Consider the following 21,364-nt stretch of genomic DNA (forward strand, 5'->3'; position numbering starts at 1 on the left):
AATTGACCACAATGCCTCTATTCGGATTGCTTTTCAGCTTTTTCGGTAATACCGATTTTTTATCAGTTTCTCGATTTTTCGTTTTTCTTTGTACTAATTATTTAATTTTTCTTTGATATTTCTAATAACATTTATACTTCAATAAGTATTTAATTATATCTCGAAACTAAATTTCGAGGGTTCCCTGCAGTCCAAGGTTAGTCAACGACCAACGCCGCAACTTCCCGGTGCGGTTACCCATCGGTACAGTTTTGTCCATTTAGCTTAGTTCCATTTTCTCTCTTTCATTTTTCCTTTATTTTTTTCTTTTATTTTCCTCTATTGTATTTCACTACCTTATATCTCCACTCTAATATTTAAATATAATTCCAAGCATTCTAGCTATCCGATTCAACATCATATCGAGCAATGTTAACGCATCACCGAACACAAGAGTGTTACAATTTACATGACAAAATGAATGTCTAACTACAAAATACAAAATCACTAATAAGCCTAGCAGGTCCTACCAAAATGCACTGCAGAAGAAGTGACACCGGACACAAGTACAGATCTGGACTCTCACAGTAATCCCAGTCTATGGTTTACTAGGCTCTCGCTCCTAGTCTCTAGTACCTACGCGTAGCATAAAGCGACGCACTAAGCATAAAGCTTAGTGGTGCCAATATAATATTAAAATAAACTAAATAATTAAATACAAAGAAATTACACTAATAATTCACACAGACAGAATTTTTAGTAACTATTTGTAATATTCTTAATTTAGTGGTTTTTATGTCCATTATTTAGTTGTAAATTTTTAATACTTATTTTAATTGCCCAAGTAACCTATACCAGTTGACTAGACTAGATAAACTGGTAAACTAGCACTGGGTACTAAGTACCCCAGGCTGTCACACTATCAGTCACATAGTTTCTGCCATGTGTACAACAGAATGACTAAAAAGCCATAAAATCAGTCGGGCATAAATTCGTGTATGTCAAAGAATAGCAAAATGGCCAAAGGCCATAATATCACAAAATGGCAATAAATGTAACGCCCTCACTTTAGATATTCCGTATATTCTACTATTTTGGTGACCAATGTCTGTTCGGACAGCTAGAATATCTGAAACTATATTTAAACTAGAGTAAAGAGTTATAAATAAACCAAATAATGATAAGAAAAATTAAGGAAAAATTTAAGCAATGAAATGCACTAAGGTTAAATGAGCCTAAGCTCCGGTGATGGGTGACCTATTGGGAAGCGACTGTAAAGGCAGTTAGCAACTCTAGACTCGAGGGTAATCCTATAAAATAATTTTTGGGACTTCAATGAAGAGTTATAGAGCCTTAGATAGAGATAGAATGCCAAGAAAACATGAATTCTAAATTGATACAGACAATTTTAGCTCGTTAACCTCAACGAAGGGCATTTTGGTCATTTTACCTTCAGAGATGATTTTTGACTAACTTGTCCATTTAAGTAAGTGAATTATATGACACAAAATATGAATAAATATGAAAAATTAATTAAAAATGAGTAAAAGAAAGAAGAAAACAAAGTGAAATAAAATTCAATTATAACATCAAGCTTGAGTAAGCATGATGCAATTAAAATTTTTCCACCAATCAAAACTTAACAAGCACTTAAAGAAAGAATAAAAGAGATAAACTTGACCAAAATTTTCAGCTTCTTCTTCTTCTCTTAACTTGGCTGATTCCTCTCTCTCTCCTCCTCCATAGCTATTTCTTCTTCCTACCTCCAAATTTCTTCATTTCTCACCACCAAATCCATAATTTCTTTCATCAAAATTTGCCATCTTACCTTGTTAAAGAGTTTGGCTACCAAGAATCAAGGAGAAAGTAAAGATTTGGAACCATAGAAACTTTGCTTCAAGAGATTAGTGCCCCTTTTCTCTTCTCTCTCTATGAATTCCTTGCTAAGATCATGAAATTTATGAGAAATTGGTAGAATTTAAATAAAATTTTGCATGTTAGAGTACCATGCATTTTCAGTAGCCATGAAGGACTTTAGGGTATGATGATTTTGATTAAATTTAACATGTATACTAATGCCTAAAAAGGTGTATGTTGGAGTTGAAATGGAAAAATCACATGAATTGTATGGTATATGCATGAACTAGGGATTTGAAGTTAGGGTTTTGTGACTAAATTGGGAATTTTAGGTTTTCTAATGGTCAATTAGTGACCATTTGAGGTGAATTGACCATGATTTGAAATGAATTGTAGTACTAAGAATTGATTTGGTATGCTGCCCCTATTGTGCTAGAATTTTTGGTTTTGAGTCCAGTGTGGTTAGGCTACAATAACTTAACTTATGTAGCTTCAATTGGTGCAAGGCTAATTGGAGGTGAAACTAAACACATAATGGCACATTTCTGATGGAGAAACCATGGCTAGATAACCAACTTAGGATGACCTAAATTCTGCCTCAATGTGGGTAACCAATTGACAGGACCTGGAAATTGACCATATGAACAGTGTTTGTTTATTTATCCATAACTTTGTGTAGAGAGGTGTAAACGACCTGATTTTTAAACCAATGGAAAGATAAGACAATTTAGAAAAACTTTCATGTGGAACAGAAACTCAAATTTTGACCATAACCAATTCAAATTGCTAGCCAAATTCAGGACACCAAAACTGCCAGAACTAATTTGTGTCCAGAAATTCTGGGTATTGACCTATCCGGCAAGTTATGGTAAAAATGCCATAACTTGAACTAAAAAACTCCAAATGGAGTGGTTCAAAAAGAGAATTAAAGAAGACACATAAAGGAACAACTTTCACGAAGAAAGTTTAGCTAAATTTTCACTGTAGATTGGTCCAATGAAACAGTAAACATAGACCATGAAATCTGGGAATTTGAAATAACAATCAATGGGCTATGAATTGAGTTTGGCAACCAATGCCAATAAGTATAAAGTTCAAAATGTGGTGTCCGGGTTGAATTAGAATTCACAAATCTATTATGTATGAAAAAGTCAATGTTTGTGTATAAATAGTAACTACCAAACCTCAAATGCAAGAAATTAAATAATTAACTTTATAAAATGCTCTAGTATGCCTAGAATGATTGGTTTGGATAGGTTGGCATCCCAATAGGGTTTCGATAGCAGTACTGCATATGGCTTTATGCCATTCCGTAATTTGTGATATTTTATGCCATATTATGATATTATGGCCTATGGCCATTTTGCTATGATCGATACATTCTGCTTTATGCCTAATTGCTTATATGGCTTGTTAGTCATTCTGTTGCACACCTGGCAGACACTATGTGACTGATGGTGTGATGGCCCGAGGTATTTGGTACCCAATGCCAATTTACCTATTTATCCATCCTAGTTGACTAGTATAGGTCACTTGGGCAACTGAAATAAGACTTAATAAATTATAACCCGATAATGAATGCATAATGTAATAAAAGTTATACTATAATGAACAATTATCATAAATTCATTCTACATGAAATGATAATATAATATCTGCATATTTATTTATTTTGTTTATTTTTTTTATATTGGCACCACTAAGCTGTATTGCTTAGCACGTTACTTTTGCAACGCATAGGTGCTGGTGAGACCGATAGAGAGCCCAGTAGACCTCAGACTGGGTGAGCATCTAGATCTGCATATTGTACAGTGTCACCACTTCTGCAGTGTTCTTGGTAGGACTCTAGGATTTTATTCTGTATTTTATATTTTGTATTTTATACTTAGATTGTCATTTTGCCATGTGAATTGTAAACTCCTATAATTAATGTAAATTATGTAATTAACGAGATTTCTATATTTTATGTTTGAAATTTGAGTATGAATTTTGTTTATATATGAAATTATGATTTGCAATATTGGGATTTGATGAAATTTAGTTAAAGTTGATTGGAGTTGAGATTTAAAGAATATATTGGAAGTGTTTTTTTAGTAGGTTTCGAAGAACTATTTTCCCAATTTTTAGCTGGCACTCTGCCGGATTTTTTGTAAAATTTTCAGAATCCCAAATAAATTTGAAATTTCAATAAATGGCATAAATGGCACAAACTTCACTTAGGGGCTTTTAATAAATAAATTAAAAACTAGAAATTGAAATAAGATAAGATAAGATGCTCTGGCACACTGTGTGACATGTGTTGCTCGGCTACACGTAGACGGGTAAGGGGTGTCACTAGTGGTATCAGAGCACAGTTTAGGCATTTCTGGGTCTAGATAGAGTCCGTACCATGCATTGCATTTGTAAGAGTTGAGGTGACACAAATGCAGATCTGTTTGTCTTTGATTATTTTATTTAGCATATGGACTAGACATCGCAAAGAGCTGTTGAGGAAAAGGTGGAAAGCCATACTCCACCCATGGCTGAAGCTGGAGGTAGGGGAGAACCTGTTCCACTAGTAACAGAAGCACCTGCGCAGCCTCAGTTTGCCCTTTTTCAGCAAATGACTGAATTCTACCGGTAGATGATGGGGGCTATCCCACCACCACAACTATAGCCACAACCTCCACCACCACCACAGAAGTCCTATTTGGAGAAGCTAAGAAGAAGATGACCCCGTGACAGCTAAAAATTGGCTAGAATGGGAAGGGTGTTAAGACAACTCCACTACACCTTAGAATAAAATCTAAAGCGTGCTGTGTCCAAGCTTCAGGATGATACATACCAGTGGTGGGACACAGTATCTAAAGAGGTGCAACCAGAGCAGATCACATGGGAGTTCTTTCTTTTAGAGTTTAGAAAGAAATACATCAGCAGTGTGTACTTAGAAGAAAAAAAGAAGAGAATTCATCAGTTTGAGACAGAGACAGCTGACAGTGGCAGAATATGAGAGTGAATTTATCAGACTGAGTCGGTATGGTAGGGAAATAGTACCCATAAAAGCTGAACGATGTAGAAGATTCAAAGAAGGGCTAAATGACAACATCAAGATTATGAATATAGCTTTGGGGATTTCAGATTTTGCAAAACTGGTGGAAGCTGCACTAAAAGTAGAAAGAGTCAGAATTAATGAGCAGAGTAGAAGGGAGACACAGTAGAAGAGAGGTTCAGGTCAGACCAGTGCATCCTCTGCTCCTAGTAAGAAGTTCAGAGGTCCTCCTGCCTAGTGTACTAGTCAGCCACAAGGTCAGGGCAAGTCCTAAAGGCCCAGATCTCAGTTCACACCGAGGAGAGGCTAGTCCACACCATTAGTGGGCAGCTCTTCAGGGGTGGTGTTTAGGGCCCCATCCCCAGCAGTTCTCTTCAGTGTGTCCACACTGCCAAAGGTGGCACAATGGGGAATGTTGGCTAATGACTGGGGGTTGCTTTCGGTGTGGGTCTACAGAGCATCAGATAAGAGATTGTCCAAGGAGGACTGCTATAGCTACTCTAGCATCAGTAGATAGGCCTGGCCCTGCAGCTCAAAGGGGTAAAAGGCCGGGTAAATCTGAGGTAGCTGGTACAACTCAGAGGCTTTCAACAGAGTCAGTTGAGAGGCCAGAGGCCAGGGCACCTGCAAGGGCGTATTCCATGAGAGCTAAGGAGGAGCAAGACACTCTAGACATCATCAGGGCTATGTTCTCTCTCTATGACATACCTGTGCACGAATTGGTGGATCCAGGATCCACACATTCATACATCTTCATCGAGTTACGCATGGAAAGGGGAATTCAAGTAGAGAAAAGTGACTAAGACATATTAGTCACAAACCCACTAGGCCACAGTGTGGTGGTAAATAGAGTGTGCAAAGGTTGCCCATTGAGGTTTCAGGAGTATTAGTTCTCAGCAGACCTGATTGAATTGCCTTTTCACGAGTTTGATGTGATCTTGGGAATGGATTGGTTGTCACGTCATCAGGCAATAGTGGATTGCAGATTGAAGAGGATTACCTAGAAAACTCCTGAGAATGATGAGATAACAATTGTAGGGGAAAGGACAGATTTTCTATCTAATGTCATCTCAGCCGCTGTTGCAAGGAGACTAATCAGGAAGCGTTGTGAAGCTTACCTGGTGCATGTGGTTAATACCAGAAAGGCTAAATCTAGTCTCCAGGACATTCCTACTGTGAATGACTTCCCTGAAGAATTACCTGGTTTGCCACTAGAAAGGGAAGTAGAATTTGCTATTGAGGTACTGCTGTGTTGTAACACCCCTATGTTCGGTAGTGCGTTCTACTGTTTCTGTGATCAGTGTTGTTCGGACAGCTAGGATGCTTAGAACTTCACTTAAATATTAGTGAGGAGACATAAAATAATGAAATACAAGAAAAGAAAATACAAGAAAAACAAAGAAAAAATAATAGCAATGAAATGTAACCAAGTTAAACGAGCCGAGAACCCTAGCGATGGGTGACCGCACCGAGAAGTTGCGGCGTGGACCGTTGACTAGCCCTGGACAACGGGGAACCCTGAAAAATATTTTTAAGACATAATTAAAGACTTATTGAAGTATAAATATCATTAGAAATATCAAAGAAAAATTAATTAATTAGTACAAAGAAAAGTGAGAAATCGAGAAAATGATAAAACTCGGTGTTACCGAAAAATCGGGAATGCAACCCGAACAGGGGCATTGTGGTCATTTGACACCCCGAGTTGTCTTTTGACCTAAATTTCCATTAAAAGTAAATGAAATTACACTTGAAAAATGTCATGAAAAATTAAATTGGTAGTACCTAATGTAAATAGCAAAAGTTAGGAGCTTAATGTGGGAATAAGGAAAGTTATAAATAAACAAATAATTATTTCTCACTTAGTGCTCCACTCACACCTAGAGTGGACCACTTAATCTTCATTTAGGATAGCAGATTCTCATCTTCCTCAAACTCCCAAGAACCAGCCAAAAATGGAAGAATGAAGAACTCCATAGCCGTCCACCTTGAAGCTTCATGCAAGCTTGATCCAACCATGAAAACCTCAAGCTCCCTTCAATAAAAGTTGTCCATACACCTTGTGCAGTAGATAGATAACAAGAAGATCAAGTTTTGGAGAGGTTTTAAAGAGTTTCCAAAGTGGTAAGTAGGTATTTTTGATGCTTGCTTCATTAAAGTTTGTGTGGATGTTATGGGTAGTTGAATTGTGGAAGGATTTTTGGAGTTTGATGTTTTAATGGAGATGTATATTTTTGGCAGCCATGGAAACTCCATAAGAACAGTTTATCCTTGTATGTAAATGGTAGATTAAAGTATTGATGAAGTGTTTATATGTGTAAAAATAAATTGGGTGATGTATATTAAATGTATATGTGAATGTACACTTGACTTTGGAAGCTTGGAAAGCTAATTGATGAAGATTGCAATTCGGTAACTTGAAGTGTGGACCAAAAAAATGTTATTTCATGGTTGGGTTTGTGGAATATTGTTGTTGAATTACAGTACTTGTTATGGCAGCTTGTATATGTGTATAAGGGTTTGAATGTGGACATGTAAATGAGCTTGTTATGTAGTTAAGTTGTGTGTAATTTGGACTTGGTAAATTCTGGACTATAAGGTGCATATTGAGTGTGATTATAAGCTACCAAAATGACCAACAATGTGAAGTAAAATGTGTTTAGGTTATGGTACAAAATAGAAATGGCATGAATGTGTAACTTGGTAATGTTAAATGTGTCCTTTGATGAGTGATAAACAAAATGCAATAGGGCAGTTTATGTTTTGGGCTTAGAACCTTAAGTGTGTGGCTCCAATTGGTATGAGACCAATTGTAGGTGAAACTAGGCACAAAATGTGCCAACTTTCATGAAGGAAGCTTACCAAAAATTCTGCTTGGAAGATAACTTGAAAAATGACCAAATCCGGATTAGTGCATTTAAGGCCTGAAAATTTACCATTTGGGCAGTAGTTAGTATTTTAGCTATAACTTGCTCAAAACAGGTCCAATTGACCTAAAATTTTTACCATGAATAGTTGAGACATATATCTACAGGTCTTATGAAGATTTCAAAGCCCAAAAATGACCATAAGTAAGTCAAATAGCTTGCACAAGTTTCGGTCCAAAAACTGGCCGAACCAAAAGTGACCTAAAATGACCTAAAGTGACCAATTTTGATGCATTTTGACCAGCAATAGTGAAATGACCATAACATGGTCTACATAACTCAGAATGACCTGAAATTTTGCCCCGCGTGCAATAAGACATAGATCTACAAGTTTTTAGTTTTGACCGAAACCCGAAAACCGAGGGAACTAGGTCATCCGGCTAGGTTAAATTAGTATACCGGGATCCGACAAATTGCAATAAAACGCAATATACATAGAAATGAATTGGGTAACATGTACCAACTCCAAAAGGCTACAAATGTGACATATTGGTAACATTAAAACCTAATTCGCTTAGACTGCATCGAGGGTCGACATCTTAGATTGACTAAGGAAATAATAGAATTCAATAAACTAAGTGTTAAGCCTTATTCTTAGAGACGGTTTAAATGAGTACTGAAACACTTCAAATTGTGTTTCTCAGTTAGCAAAGACTCAGGGAAGGAGAAGGAAACACTGAGTCAGAGCTAAGAGACAATTATCAGAGGTTTGTGCACAACTAGTTTTTAACTGATTTTGTTCTGAATATTTCATATGATTAAATGACATATTTTCTTATGTATTATGTTTAACAAGCATTGGATTTAATTCAATGATTATTGAAATTGTTATAGTATGTATGAATTTAGCTTTTTGAAATGGTATTTCTACAAGTGTTAAGCATTGTTGCAAATTGAATAAATTATGTTTCGGAAAATTGTGATAGAAAATGTTTTGAATTGTGATGGCCAATTTGCATGGAAAAATACAAATTTATGATTTGAATTGTGATGAGCATAAAAATTTGGATATTGGAATTGACTTTGAATCGAATTGTATTGTGATTGATGCTCACTAAAAGGATTGTGATATTGTTTTATATCTCACTATAGATGCTTGACTAGGTTATTACCCATCTCACTCATTTGTTGAGAAGACAATGGAGTTAGTTGTGTTTTGATTACCATGGTACGTGCACAAGCTTAGATTCTCCTCTTATTAGAGGTTAGATCTAAGTTTTACGTTATGGCCCTTGCGGAAGATTCATTATTGTGATGTGTACTTTGCATGATGATTCAACCTCCCCGACCATAGGGAGTTAGAATCCTATTTGACCTACCCGACCATAGGGAGTTAGAATCAACTCGAAGATGCCCTTTCGGATTAGTCTTGCATAGTTACTGAGATAAAGAATGTTTTTTGAGATACAGAATGGTTTTAAGATAAAGAATGGTTTTTGAGATACATAATGGTTTTTGAGATACATAATAGTTTTTGAGGTACATAATGGTTTTTGAGATACAGAATGGTTGGTTTTTGAGATACAGAATAGTTTTTGAGATACAGAATGGTTTTTGAATAGTAAAGATTTGTGATTTCAATTATGATTTATGTATAATTGATTTTGTTGGAATTACCTTAAATGGTTAGTTATGATTTGATAAATTGAATTTCGTGATCAAAGTCATTTTATACAAATGATTTACATTATTGGCAATGAATATTTTGAGTTTTGGAATTTGTTGAGTATTCAGATTTCCAAATTATTTACTGTAAATTTTGTTAATCTATATTATACTATATTTTAAATTATAGTTGTGCACCACTGAGTTCACCACTCAGCGATAGCTTTGTATGTTGTCGCAGGTGAAAAGAGCATAGAGCAATTGAGTAAACTTCTTTGAAGAGACATTCAGATCAGCTACAGGTTTACCCATGTACACAGGTTTTGATGTATGCATGTAACAATATGTATGTAAATTATTTGAGCAGTTGTATAAAAACTCTTGTAAAATATTTTGGTATGTAATTAAATGTAAATTATTGTAAATGTAAATTTGAGATTTCATTTACTTGAATAGTTTTGTAATATAAAATTTGAGTCTTGTAATCAATGAAATGTTTCTTTATGATGAGATTAGTTTGAAAATGAATTGATTATTTATTGAGATTTGAATTGTGAATTGAATGAAGTTATTGGAGTTGAATTTGAGAAAACATATTGGGAGCATTTTCTTTTGCAGGATTGAAGAACTGTTTTCTCAAAATACAGCCGGCACCTTACCAAAATTTTGGAAAAAATTTTATAACACCAGATTTTAATCGATGATTTAAATTTCACGAAAATTGTTTTAAAATCCCTTGTAGTATATCTAATGGGTTATTGGTAGGCGAAGTACTGTAATTCATTAGGTGTACTATGAGATCATGTTACATCTTACAGGCGAGTAGGGTGTGACATGAGTACCGCACCAATCTCCATTGCTCCTTATAGGATGGCACCCACTGAATTGAAGGAGCTGAAAATCCAATTACAGGAGTTGCTGGATAAAGGGTTCATACACCCCGATGTGTCACAGTGGGGAGCTCTGGTGCTATTTATGAAAAAGAAAGATGGGACTTTGAGGTTATGCATTGACTACCGGCAGTTAAACAAAGTAACTGTGAAGAACAAGTATCCATTACCAAGAATTGATGATCTGTTTGATCAATTGAAGGGAGTAGGCGCATTTTTCAAGATTGATCTCAGATTAGAGTATCATCAGCTGAGGGTAAATGATGCAGATGTGCTTAAGACTGCATTCAGGGCCCGGTATGGGCTCTATGAATTCCTAGTAATGCCGTTTGGATTGACAAATGCACCAGCAGCTTTCATGGGCCTTATGAACTGTATCTTCCATCCATACTTAGATCTATTTGTAGTGGTTTTCATTGATGATATTCTAGTGTATTTTAAGAACAAAGAAGAACATGATGAGCATTTGAGGATTGTTTTGCAAACTCTGAGAGAGAAGAAATTGTATGCTAAGTTGTCCAAGTGTGACTTCTAGTTGAGTGAGATCTCCTTTCTTGGACACATAGTATTAGCTGATGGGATTAGAGTAGATCCCAAGAAAATTGAAGCAGTGATGGAATGGAAGCCTCCTAGAAATGCAACTGAAGTCAGAAGCTTCTTGGGGCTAGCTGGTTACTACAGAAGGTTTGTGAAGGGGTTTTTCTTGATAGTTGCTCCACTGACTAAGTTGCTATATAAAAATGTCAGATTTGACAGGAATGACAAGTGTCAGGCCAGTTTTGAGAGGTTGAAGGCTATATTGATAGAGGCACCAGTATTGACATAGCCAGTATCTAGGAAAGATTTTGTGGTCTGCAGTGATGCCTCACATAATGGGCTAGGGTGTGTATTGATGCAAGATGGAAAAGTGGTCTCCTATGCTTCCAGGTAGTTAAGGCCACATGAACAGAACTACCCTATTCATGATCTGGAGCTAGTAGTGATCATATTTGCACTGAAGATGTGAAGGCATTACTTGTATGGGGGAAAGTGCCACATTTACACAAACCACAAAAGTCTAAAATATTTGCCAACCCAGAAGGAGCTCAACCTTAGACAGAGGCAGTGGATTGAGTTCCTGAAGGACTATTACTATGTGATTGACTACCATCTTGGAAAGGCAAATGTAGTTACCGATGCCTTGAGCAGAAAGTCCATTGCAGCATTGAGATCTTTGAATGCCCGTTTGTTGTTAGCTCATGACCGAGTTATTTTGGCTAAGTTGCAAGTAAGGCCAAACTTGCTGCAGCAGATTTAGGATGGGCATAAGGTAGATGAGAAGCTAATAGCTATAATGGGCAAAATCCCAAAAGGGAAAGAAACTAATTATGAGGTGAAAGCAGACGGGTGTTTGTACTACAAGGGAAGAGTGTGTGTACCATATAATGGGGAATTGAAGAACCAGTATTCTAAAAGAGGCACACACCAGTGTTTATTTTATGAACCTAGGAAACACAAAAATGTACCATGATCTGAAGCCTCACTACTAGTTGCTAGGTATGAAGAAGGACATAGCTGACTATGCAACTAGATGCTTGACATGTCAGCAAGTTAAGGCAGGACATCAAGTTCCATCAGGTTTGTTACAGCCCATAAGCATACCTAAATGGAAATGGGATTGGGTCACTATGGATTTTGTTAGTGGCCTACCTCTCACCCAAAAGAAACATGATGCAGTATGGGTGATAGTAGATAAATTGACTAAATCAGCTCATTTTCTGCCAGTTAGAACTGACTACTCACTAGAGAAGCTAGCAGAGTTGTATATTAGTGAGATAGTTAGACTGTATGGAATCTCACTTTCCATCATATCCGATAGAGACCCGAGGTTTACATCCAAATTTTGGAAGAAGTTACAAGAAGCTTTGGGCACACAACTCCATTTAGCACAACTTTTAATCCTCAGATGGATGGACAATCAGAACGAGTAATCTAGTTAAACTTTAAAACCTACTGAATTATTACAAATATTAAATTGAAATGATAATAATAACATGAAATATGTGATAGGACCTTGAGGATATGCTGAGGAGTTGTGTTATTAAGTTTGAGGAAAGTTGGGACAGATACCTCCCACTGGTAGAATTTGCATACAATAATAGCTACCAAGCTAGCATTCAAATGGCTCCATATAAGGCACTATATGGGAGGAGGTGTAGAAAACCGTTATGCTGGACTGAACTGGGCGAAGATAAACTTATGGGACTAGACCTGGTGAAACAGACTGAGGAGAAAGTGAAGTTAATCAAAGCTAATTTGAAGGTTGCCTCAGATAGACATAAGTCTTATGCTGACTTAAGGAGAAAAGACATAGACTATGAAGTTGGCGACAAGGTGTTTCTCAAAGTATCACCATGGAAGAAGGTATTGAGGTTTGGGAGAAAGGGTAAGTTAAGCACTAGGTTCATTTGCCCATATAAAGTTATTGAACGTGTGGAACCAGTGGCCTATAGGCTAGCTTTACCGTCAGAGCTGGACAAGATCCACAGTGTATTTTATGTATCTATGCTGAGAAGGTACATATCAGACCCTTCAAATGTCATTTCCATGGAAGAAATTGAAATTCAACTGGACTTGACATATGAAGAAGAACCAATTTGGATCCTGGCTCGGGAAGTGAAAAAACTGAGAAAAAAGCAAATCCCATTGGTGAAGGTGCTTGGAGGCACCACAACACTGAGGAGGCAACTTGGGAAAGCGAAGAGACGATGAGGCAATAGTTCCCTCAACTCCTTGCATCAGGTAAATTTCGAGGATAAAATTTTTGTTTAAGGGGAAGAGCTGTAACGCCCACACTTTAGATAATCAATACATTCTCCTATTCCGATGACCAATGTCTATCTGAACAGTCAGAATATCTGGAACTATATTTAAATTAGAGTGATGAGTCATAAATAAACCAAATAACAGTAAGAAAAATTAATGGAAAATTTAAGCAATGAAATGCACTAAGGTTAAATGAGCCTGAACGCTAGCGATGGGTGACCTAATGGGAAGCGACTGTAAAGGCAGTTAGCAACCCTAAACCTGAGAAGAACCTTATAAAATAGTTTATGGGACTTCAGTGAAGAGTTATAGAGCCTTAGATAGTGATAGAATGCCAAGAAAACCTAAAGAAAATTTTGTAAATCAGTATAGATAATTTTACCTTGCTAAGTTAAACGAATGGCGTTTTGGTCATTTTACCTTCAGAGATGATTTTTGACCAACTTATCCATTTAAGTAAGTGAATTATATGACAAAAATATGAATAAATATTGATGGAAAATTAATTAAAAATGAGTAGAAAAAAGAAGAAAACAAAGTGAAATAAAATTCAATTATAACATCATGCTTGAATAAGCATGATGCAATTAAAATTTTTTCACCAATCAAAATTTGACAAGCACTTAAAGAAAGAATAAAAGAGATAAACTTGACCAAAATTTTTAACTTCTTCTTCTTCCCTTAACTTGGCCGATTCCTCTCTCTCTCCTCCTCCATAGCTATTTCTTCTTCCTACCTCCAAATTTCTTCATTTCTCACCACCAAATCCATAATTTCTTTCATCAAAATTTGCCATCTTACCTTGTTAAAGAGTTTGGCTGCCAAGAATCAAGGGGAAAACAAAGATTTGAAACCCTAGAAACTTTGCTTCCAGAGGTTAGTGCCTCTTTTCTCTTCTCTCTTTATGAATTCCTTGCTAAGATCATGAAATTGATGAGAAATTGGTAGAATTTAAATAAAATTTTGCATTTTAGGGTACCATGCATTTTCGGCAGCCATGAAGGACTTTAGGGTATGATGATTTTGATTAAATTTAACATGTCTACTAATGCCCAATGAGGTGTATGTTGGAGTTGAAATGGAAAAATCACATGAATTGTATAGTGTATGCATGAACTAGGGATTTGAAGTTAGGGTTTTGTGACTAAATTGGGAATTTTGTGCTCTGAAGTTTAATTAGTGTTCTAATGGCCAATTAGTGACCATTTGAGGTGAATTGACCATGATTTGAAATGAATTGTAGTACTAAGAATTGATTTGGTATGCTGCCCCTGTTGTGCCAGAATTTCTAGACTTGAGTCCAGTGTGATTAGGCTATAATAACTTGACTTATGAAGCTTCAATTGGTGCAAGGCCAATTGGAAGTGAAACTAGACACATAATGACACATTTTTTATGAAGAAATCATGGCCAGAAAACCCACTTAGGATGACCTAAATTCTACCTCAATCAGGGTAACCAACAGACTGGACCTAGAAATTGACCACATGAACAGTGTTTGTTCATTTACCCATAACTTTAAGTAGAGAGGTCTAAATGACCTGATTTTTATACCAATGGAAATCTAAGACAATTTAGAACAACTTTCATGAAGAGCAGAAACTCAAATTTTGAACATAACTAATTCAAATTGCTAGCTAAATTCAGGACACTAAAACTGCCAGAACCAATTTATGCCCAGAAATTCTAGGTATTGACCTATCTAGTCAGTTATGGTAAAAATGCCATAACTTGAGTTAAAAAAACTCTAAATGGAGTGGTTCAAAAAGGGAATTGAAGAAGACACATAAAGGAACAACTTTTATGAAGAAAGTTTAGCTAAATTTCCATTGTAGATTGGTCCAATGGAATAGTAAACATGGACCATGAAATTTGGGAATTTGAAATAACAATCAATGGACTATGAATTGAGTTTGGCAACTAATGCCAATAAGTATAAAGTTCAAAATGTGGTTTCTTGGTGGAACTAGAATTAACAAATCTATTATGTATGAAAAAGTCAATATTTGTGTATGAATAGTAACTACCAAACCTCAAATGCAAGAAATTAAATAATTAACTTTATAAAATGCCCTAGTATGCCAATGATGATTGGTTTGGATAGGTTAGCATGCCAATAGAGTTACTGATAGCAGTACTGCACATGGCTTTATGCCATTATGTGATTTGTGATATTTTATGTCATATTATAATATTATGGCCTATTGCCATTTTGTTATGATTGATACATTCGGCTTTATGCCTGATTGCTTATATGGCTTGTTAGCTGTTCTGTTGCACACCTGGCAGATACTATGTGACCGATGGTGTGATGGCCTGAGGTACTTGGTACCTAGTGCCAATTTACCCATTTATCCAATACAGTCGACTAGTATAGGTTACTTGGGCAACTGAAATAAGACTTAATAAATTATAACCCGATAATGAACACATAATCTAATAAAAGTTATACTATTATGAACAATTATCATAAATTCATTCTGCATGAAATGATATTATAATATCTGCATATTTATTTATTTAGTTTATTTTTATTTTATATTGGCACCACTAAGCTGTATTGCTTAGGGCTTCGCTTTTGCAATGCGTAGGTACTGGTAAGACTGATAGAGAGCCTAGTAGACCTCAGACTTGGTGAGCGTTCGGATCTGCATAGTGTACAATGTCACCACTTCTGTAGTGTTCTTGGTAAGACTCTAGGATTTTGTTCTGTATTTTGTATTTTGTATTTTGTACTTAGATTTTCATTTCGCCATGTGAATTGTAAACTCCTGTAACTAATGCAAATTATGTAATTAACGAGATTTCTATATTTTATTTTTGAAATTTGAGTATGAATTTTGTTTATATATGAAATTATGATTTGCAATATTGGGATTTGATGAAAATTAGTTAAAGTTGATTGGAGTTGAGATTTAAAGAATATATTGGAAGGATTTTTTTAGCAGGTTCCCAAGAACTGTTTTCTCAATTTTTAGTCGGCACTCTGTCGGATTTTTTGTAAAATTTTTAGAATCCCAAATAAATTCAAAATTTCAATAAATGGCATAAACTTCAGTTAGGGGCTTTTAATAAATAAATTAAAAACTAGAAATTGAAATAAGATAAGATAAGATGCTCCGGCACACTGTGTGACATGTCTTGCTCAGTTACACTGTAGATAGGTAAGGGGTGTTACTAGTGGTATCAGAGCACGGTTTAGGTGTTTCTAGTTCTATATAGAGTTCGTACCATGCATTGCATTTGTAAGAGTTGAGGCGACACTAATGCAGATCTATTTTTCTTTGATTGTTTTGGTTAGCATATGGACCCGACATCGCAGAGAGTGGTTGAGGAAGAGGTGCAGAGCCATGCTCCACCCATGGCTGATGCTGGAGGCAGGGGAGAACCTGCTCCACTAGCTGCTGAAGCACCTGTACAGCCTCAATTTGCCCTCTTTCAGCAAATGACTGAATTCTACCGGTAGATGATGAGGGTTATCCCACACCACAGCCACAGCCGCAACCTCCACCACCACCACAGAAGTCCTATTTGGAGAAACTAAGAAAATATGGGGTTGTGGATTTCCTGGGAAAGAAAGAAGATGACCCGGTGGCAGCTGAAAATTGGCTAGATAGAATGGGAAGGATGTTAAGACAACTCCACTACACCCTAGAGCAAAATCTAGAGGGTGCTATGTCCCTGCTTCAGGATGATGCATACTAGTGGTGGGACATAGTATCGAGGGAGATGAAACCAGAGCAGATCACATGGGAGTTTTTTCTTTCAGAGTTCAGAAAGAAATACATCAGTAGTGTGTACTTAGAAAAGAAAAGAAGAGAATTCATCAGTTTGAGGCAGAGACAACTGATAGTGGCAGAATATGAGCGTGAATTTGTCAGATTGAGTCAGTATGGCAGGGAAATAGTACCCACAGAAGCTAAAAGGTGTAGAAGATTCGAAGAAGGGTTGAATGACAACATCAAGATTATGATAACAGCTTAAGGGATTTCAGATTTTGCAAAACTGGTGGCACCTGCACTGAAAGTAGCAAGAGTCAGAATTAATGAGCAGAATAGAAGGGAGAGACAACAGAAGAGAGGTCCGGGTTAGACCAGTGCATCCTCTACTCCTAGTAAGAAGTTCAGAGGTCCTCTTACCTAGATTACTAGTCAGCCACAAGGTCAGGGCCAGTTCCAAAGGCCCAGATCTTAGTTCATAGCGAGGAGAGGCTAGTCCACACCATCAGTGAGTAGCTCTTCAGCGACAGCGTTTAGGGGACCAGCCCCAGTAATCTCTTCAGCGTGTCCATACTGCCAAAAGTGGCATAAGGGGGAATGTTCATGAGTGACTATGGGATACTTTCAGTGTGGGTCTATAAAGCATCAGATCAGAGATTGCCCAAGGAGGACTAATATAACTACTCCAGCATCGGCAGATAGGCCTGCCCCTACAGCTCAAAGGGGTAGAAGGCTGGGTAAATCTGAGGTAGCTGGTACATCACAGAGGCCAGAAATAGAGTCAATTGAGAAGCCAGAGGCTAGGGCACCTACAAGGGCGTATGCCATGAGAGCTCCAATGGAGCAAGACGCTCCAGACATCATCAGGGGTATGTTCTCTCTCTATGACATACCTTTGCATGTATTAGTGGATCCAGGATCCACACATTTATACATCTGCATCGAGTTACCCATGAAAAGGGGAATTCAAGTAGAGGAAAGTGACCAAGACATATTGGTCACAAACCCACTAGAGCATAGTGTGGTGGTAAATAGAGTGTGCAAAGGTTTCCCATTCAGGATTCAGGGGTATAAGTTCTCGGCAGACCTGATTGAATTGCCTTTCCATGAGTTTGACTTGATCTTGGGAATAGATTGGTTGTCACGTCATCAGGCAATAGTGGATTGTAGATTAAAGAGGATTACATTGAAAACTCCTGAAAATGATGAGATAACAGTTATAGGGGAAAGGGCAGATTTTTTTGTCTAATGTCATCTTAGCCACTGTTGCAAGAAGACTGATAAGGAAGGGTTGTGAAGCCTACCTAGCACATGTGGTTGATACCAGAAAGGCTAGATCTAGTCTTCAGGACATTCCTACGGTGAATGACTTCCCTGAAGAATTACTTAGTTTACCACCAGAAAGGAAAGTAGAATTTGCTATTAAGGTATTGCTGGGTAACGTGCCAATCTCCATTGCTCCTTATAGGATGGCACCCACTGAACTGAAGGAGCTGAAAATCTAGTTGCAGGAGTTGTTGGATAAGGGGTTCATACGCCCCAGTGTGTCATAGTGGGGAGCTCTGGTGCTGTTTATGAAAAAGAAGTATGGGACTTTGAGGTTATGCATTGACTACTGGCAGTTAAACAAAGTAACTATGAAGAACAAGTATCCATTACCAAGAATTGATGATCTATTTGATCAATTGAAGGGAGCAGGCATATTTTCCAAGATTGATCTCAGATCAGGGTATCATCAGCTGAGGGTTAAGGATGCAGATGTGCCTAAGACTGCATTTAGGACTCAGTATGGGCACTAGGAATTCCTGGTAATGCCGTTTGGATTGACAAATGCACCAGTAGATTTCATAGACCTTATGAATCGTATCTTCCATCCATACTTAGATCTGTTTGTAGTGGTCTTCATTGATGATATGCTAGAGTATTCTAAGAATAGAGAAGAACATGATGAGCATTTGAGGATTGTTTTGCAAACTCTGAGAGAGAAGAAACTGTATGCTAAGTTGTCCAAGTGTGACTTCTGGTTGAGTGAGATCTCCTTTCTTGGACATATAGTATCAGCTGATGGGATTAGAGTAGATCTCAAGAAGATTGAAGCAGTGATGGAATGGAAGTCTCTTAGAAATGCAACTGAAGTCAGAAGCTTCTTGGGGCTAGCTGGTTATTATAAAAGGTTTATGAAGGGGTTTTCCCTGATAGCTGCTCCACTAACCAAGTTGCTACATAAAAATGTCAGATTTGACTGGAATGACAAGTGTCAGGCCAGTTTTGAGAGGTTGAAGGTTATGTTGACAGGGGCGCTAGCATTAACACAGCCAATATCTAGGAAGGATTTTGTGGTCTACAGTGATGCCTCATATAATGGGCTAAGGTGTGTTTTGATGCAAGAGGGAAAAGTGGTTACCTATGCTTCAAGGTAGTTAAGGCCACATAAACAGAACTACCCTACTCATGATCTGGAGCTAGCAGTGATTATATTTGCACTGAAGATATGGAGGCATTACTTGTATGGGGAAAAGTGTTACATTTACACAGACCACAAAAGTCTAAAATATTTGCCAACCCAGAAGGAGCTCAACCTTAGATAGAGGTGGTAGATTGAGTTTCTGAAGGACTATGACTGTGTGATTGACTACCATCCTAGGAAGCAAATGTAGTTGTTAATGCCTTGAGCAGAAAGTCCATTACAGTATTGAGATCTTTGAATGCCTGTTTGTCCTTAGCTCATGATGAAGCTATTTTGGCTGAGTTGTAAGTAAGGCCAAACTTGCTACAATAGATTTAGGATGGGCAGAAGGTAGATGAGAAGCTAATAGTTATAACGGGAAAAATCCCAGAAGGGAAAGAAATTAATTATGAGGTAAAAGCAGATGGTGTTTGTACTACAAAGGAAAAGTGTGTGTACCAGATAATGGGGAATTGAAGACCAGCATTCTGAAAGAGGTACACACCAATGTTTATGCTATGCACCCAGGAAGCACAAAAAATGTACCATGATCTGAAGCCTCACTACTGGTGGCCTAGTATGAAGAAGGACATAGCTGACTATGTAACTAGATGCTTGACATTTCAGCAAGTCAATGTAGAATATCAAGCTCTATCAGGTTTGTTACAGCCCATTAGCATACCTGAATGGAAATGGGATCGGGTCACCATGGATTTTGTTAATGGCTTACCTTTCACCCAAAAGAAACATGATACAATATGGGTGATAGTAAATAGATTGACTAAATCAGCTCATTTTTTGCTAGTTAGAAATGACTACTCACTGGAGAAGCTAGCAGAGTTGTATATTAGTGAGATAGTTAGACTGTATGGAATCTCACTTTCCATCATATCCGATAGAGACCCGAGGTTCACATCCAAATTTTGGAAGAAGTTACATGAAGCTTTAGGCACACAACTCCATTTTAGCACGGCTTTTCATCCTCAGACGGATGGAAAGTTAGAACGAGTAATCCAGGTAAACTTTAATACCTATTGAATTATTACAAATATTAAATTGAAATGATAGTAATAACATGAAATATGTGATAGGTTCTTGAGGATATGCTGAGGAGTTGTGTTATTGAGTTTGAGGGAAGTTGGGACAGATACCTCCTGTAACACCCCTCACCCGACTACAGTATAGCCGAGCAAAGTGTGCTACATTCGGTGCCGGAGCACCCTATCTTATCTTACTTTATTCCTTTCATAGTTTGATCTCATTATATTTTAATATTAATTATTTTTCGATGGAGAAACCAGCGGAGTTTCCCCTATTTTATTACCAGTTGACGTATTTTACTATTTACCTGTTTAAAAGTTTCAATAATATTTTACAAATAAAATCTCATCAATTATTTTCATAACCATCTCATTCATATATCTCAATTTCATATTCATTTCCATGCATTATCTATATATTTCAAATCTGTCTTCGAATCCATACAATCTCATTCATGCTCAAATCACATAAGTAAAATTTTCAAATTTCTTTAATTTACATAATTTCATAATTTACATGATATATAAATTAATTACATATGAAAAAGCTAATTTATTAAATTACATTACATTTCTATTAATTACCTGCTCATAATCTACATTATAATACAATATCTAGCATTTTATACTAAATACAAAATATGATCTATATGGGCCCTATCTACATGCATTCGAGGAGGTGACAACCTTGAATACTCCACCACTTCGCAGATCCGACTCCAAAATCTTAGTCAAGGTACCTGCGCGAGGAAACAAATCCATCGCGCTAAGCATTGCTGCTTAGTGGTGCAATAATAGAACAAGAAAATAAAATATACAAATAAAGAAAGAACGAAGCATAATTTGAATATTTAAGAATCAATTTAATTTAATACAATGTGTCTAATATTAATTATCTTTTGTTCTCATTTGTTTCGCTTTGAAAGCGTTTAATTCCGAAATTCACAGGGATAATGTACAACATACAGAATTAATAAAAATACTCAGTTTATATTTATATGGCAATAGAAGGTACATTTAAAATATTTAGTTAAGTTATACCTATTTTTGCAACTCTTTTATCATTTT

General features: G+C 36.7%; 1 protein-coding gene across 1 annotated transcript; it reads left to right on the top strand.

Moving 5' to 3' along the window:
* The first annotated feature begins 16,395 nt into the window (after nucleotides 1-16,395).
* On the top strand, nucleotides 16,396-18,059 carry LOC131183175 (uncharacterized). The gene is made up of 2 exons (XM_058153407.1): nucleotides 16,396-16,506; nucleotides 17,577-18,059. The coding sequence occupies exons 1-2, from the start codon at nucleotides 16,396-16,398 to the stop codon at nucleotides 18,057-18,059; spliced, it is 594 nt and encodes a 197-aa protein (XP_058009390.1).
* The last annotated feature ends 3,305 nt before the right edge of the window (nucleotides 18,060-21,364 follow it).

The sequence above is a fragment of the Hevea brasiliensis genome, chromosome 1 (assembly GCF_030052815.1).
Source record: "Hevea brasiliensis isolate MT/VB/25A 57/8 chromosome 1, ASM3005281v1, whole genome shotgun sequence".
NCBI classification, from domain to species: Eukaryota; Viridiplantae; Streptophyta; class Magnoliopsida; order Malpighiales; family Euphorbiaceae; genus Hevea; species Hevea brasiliensis.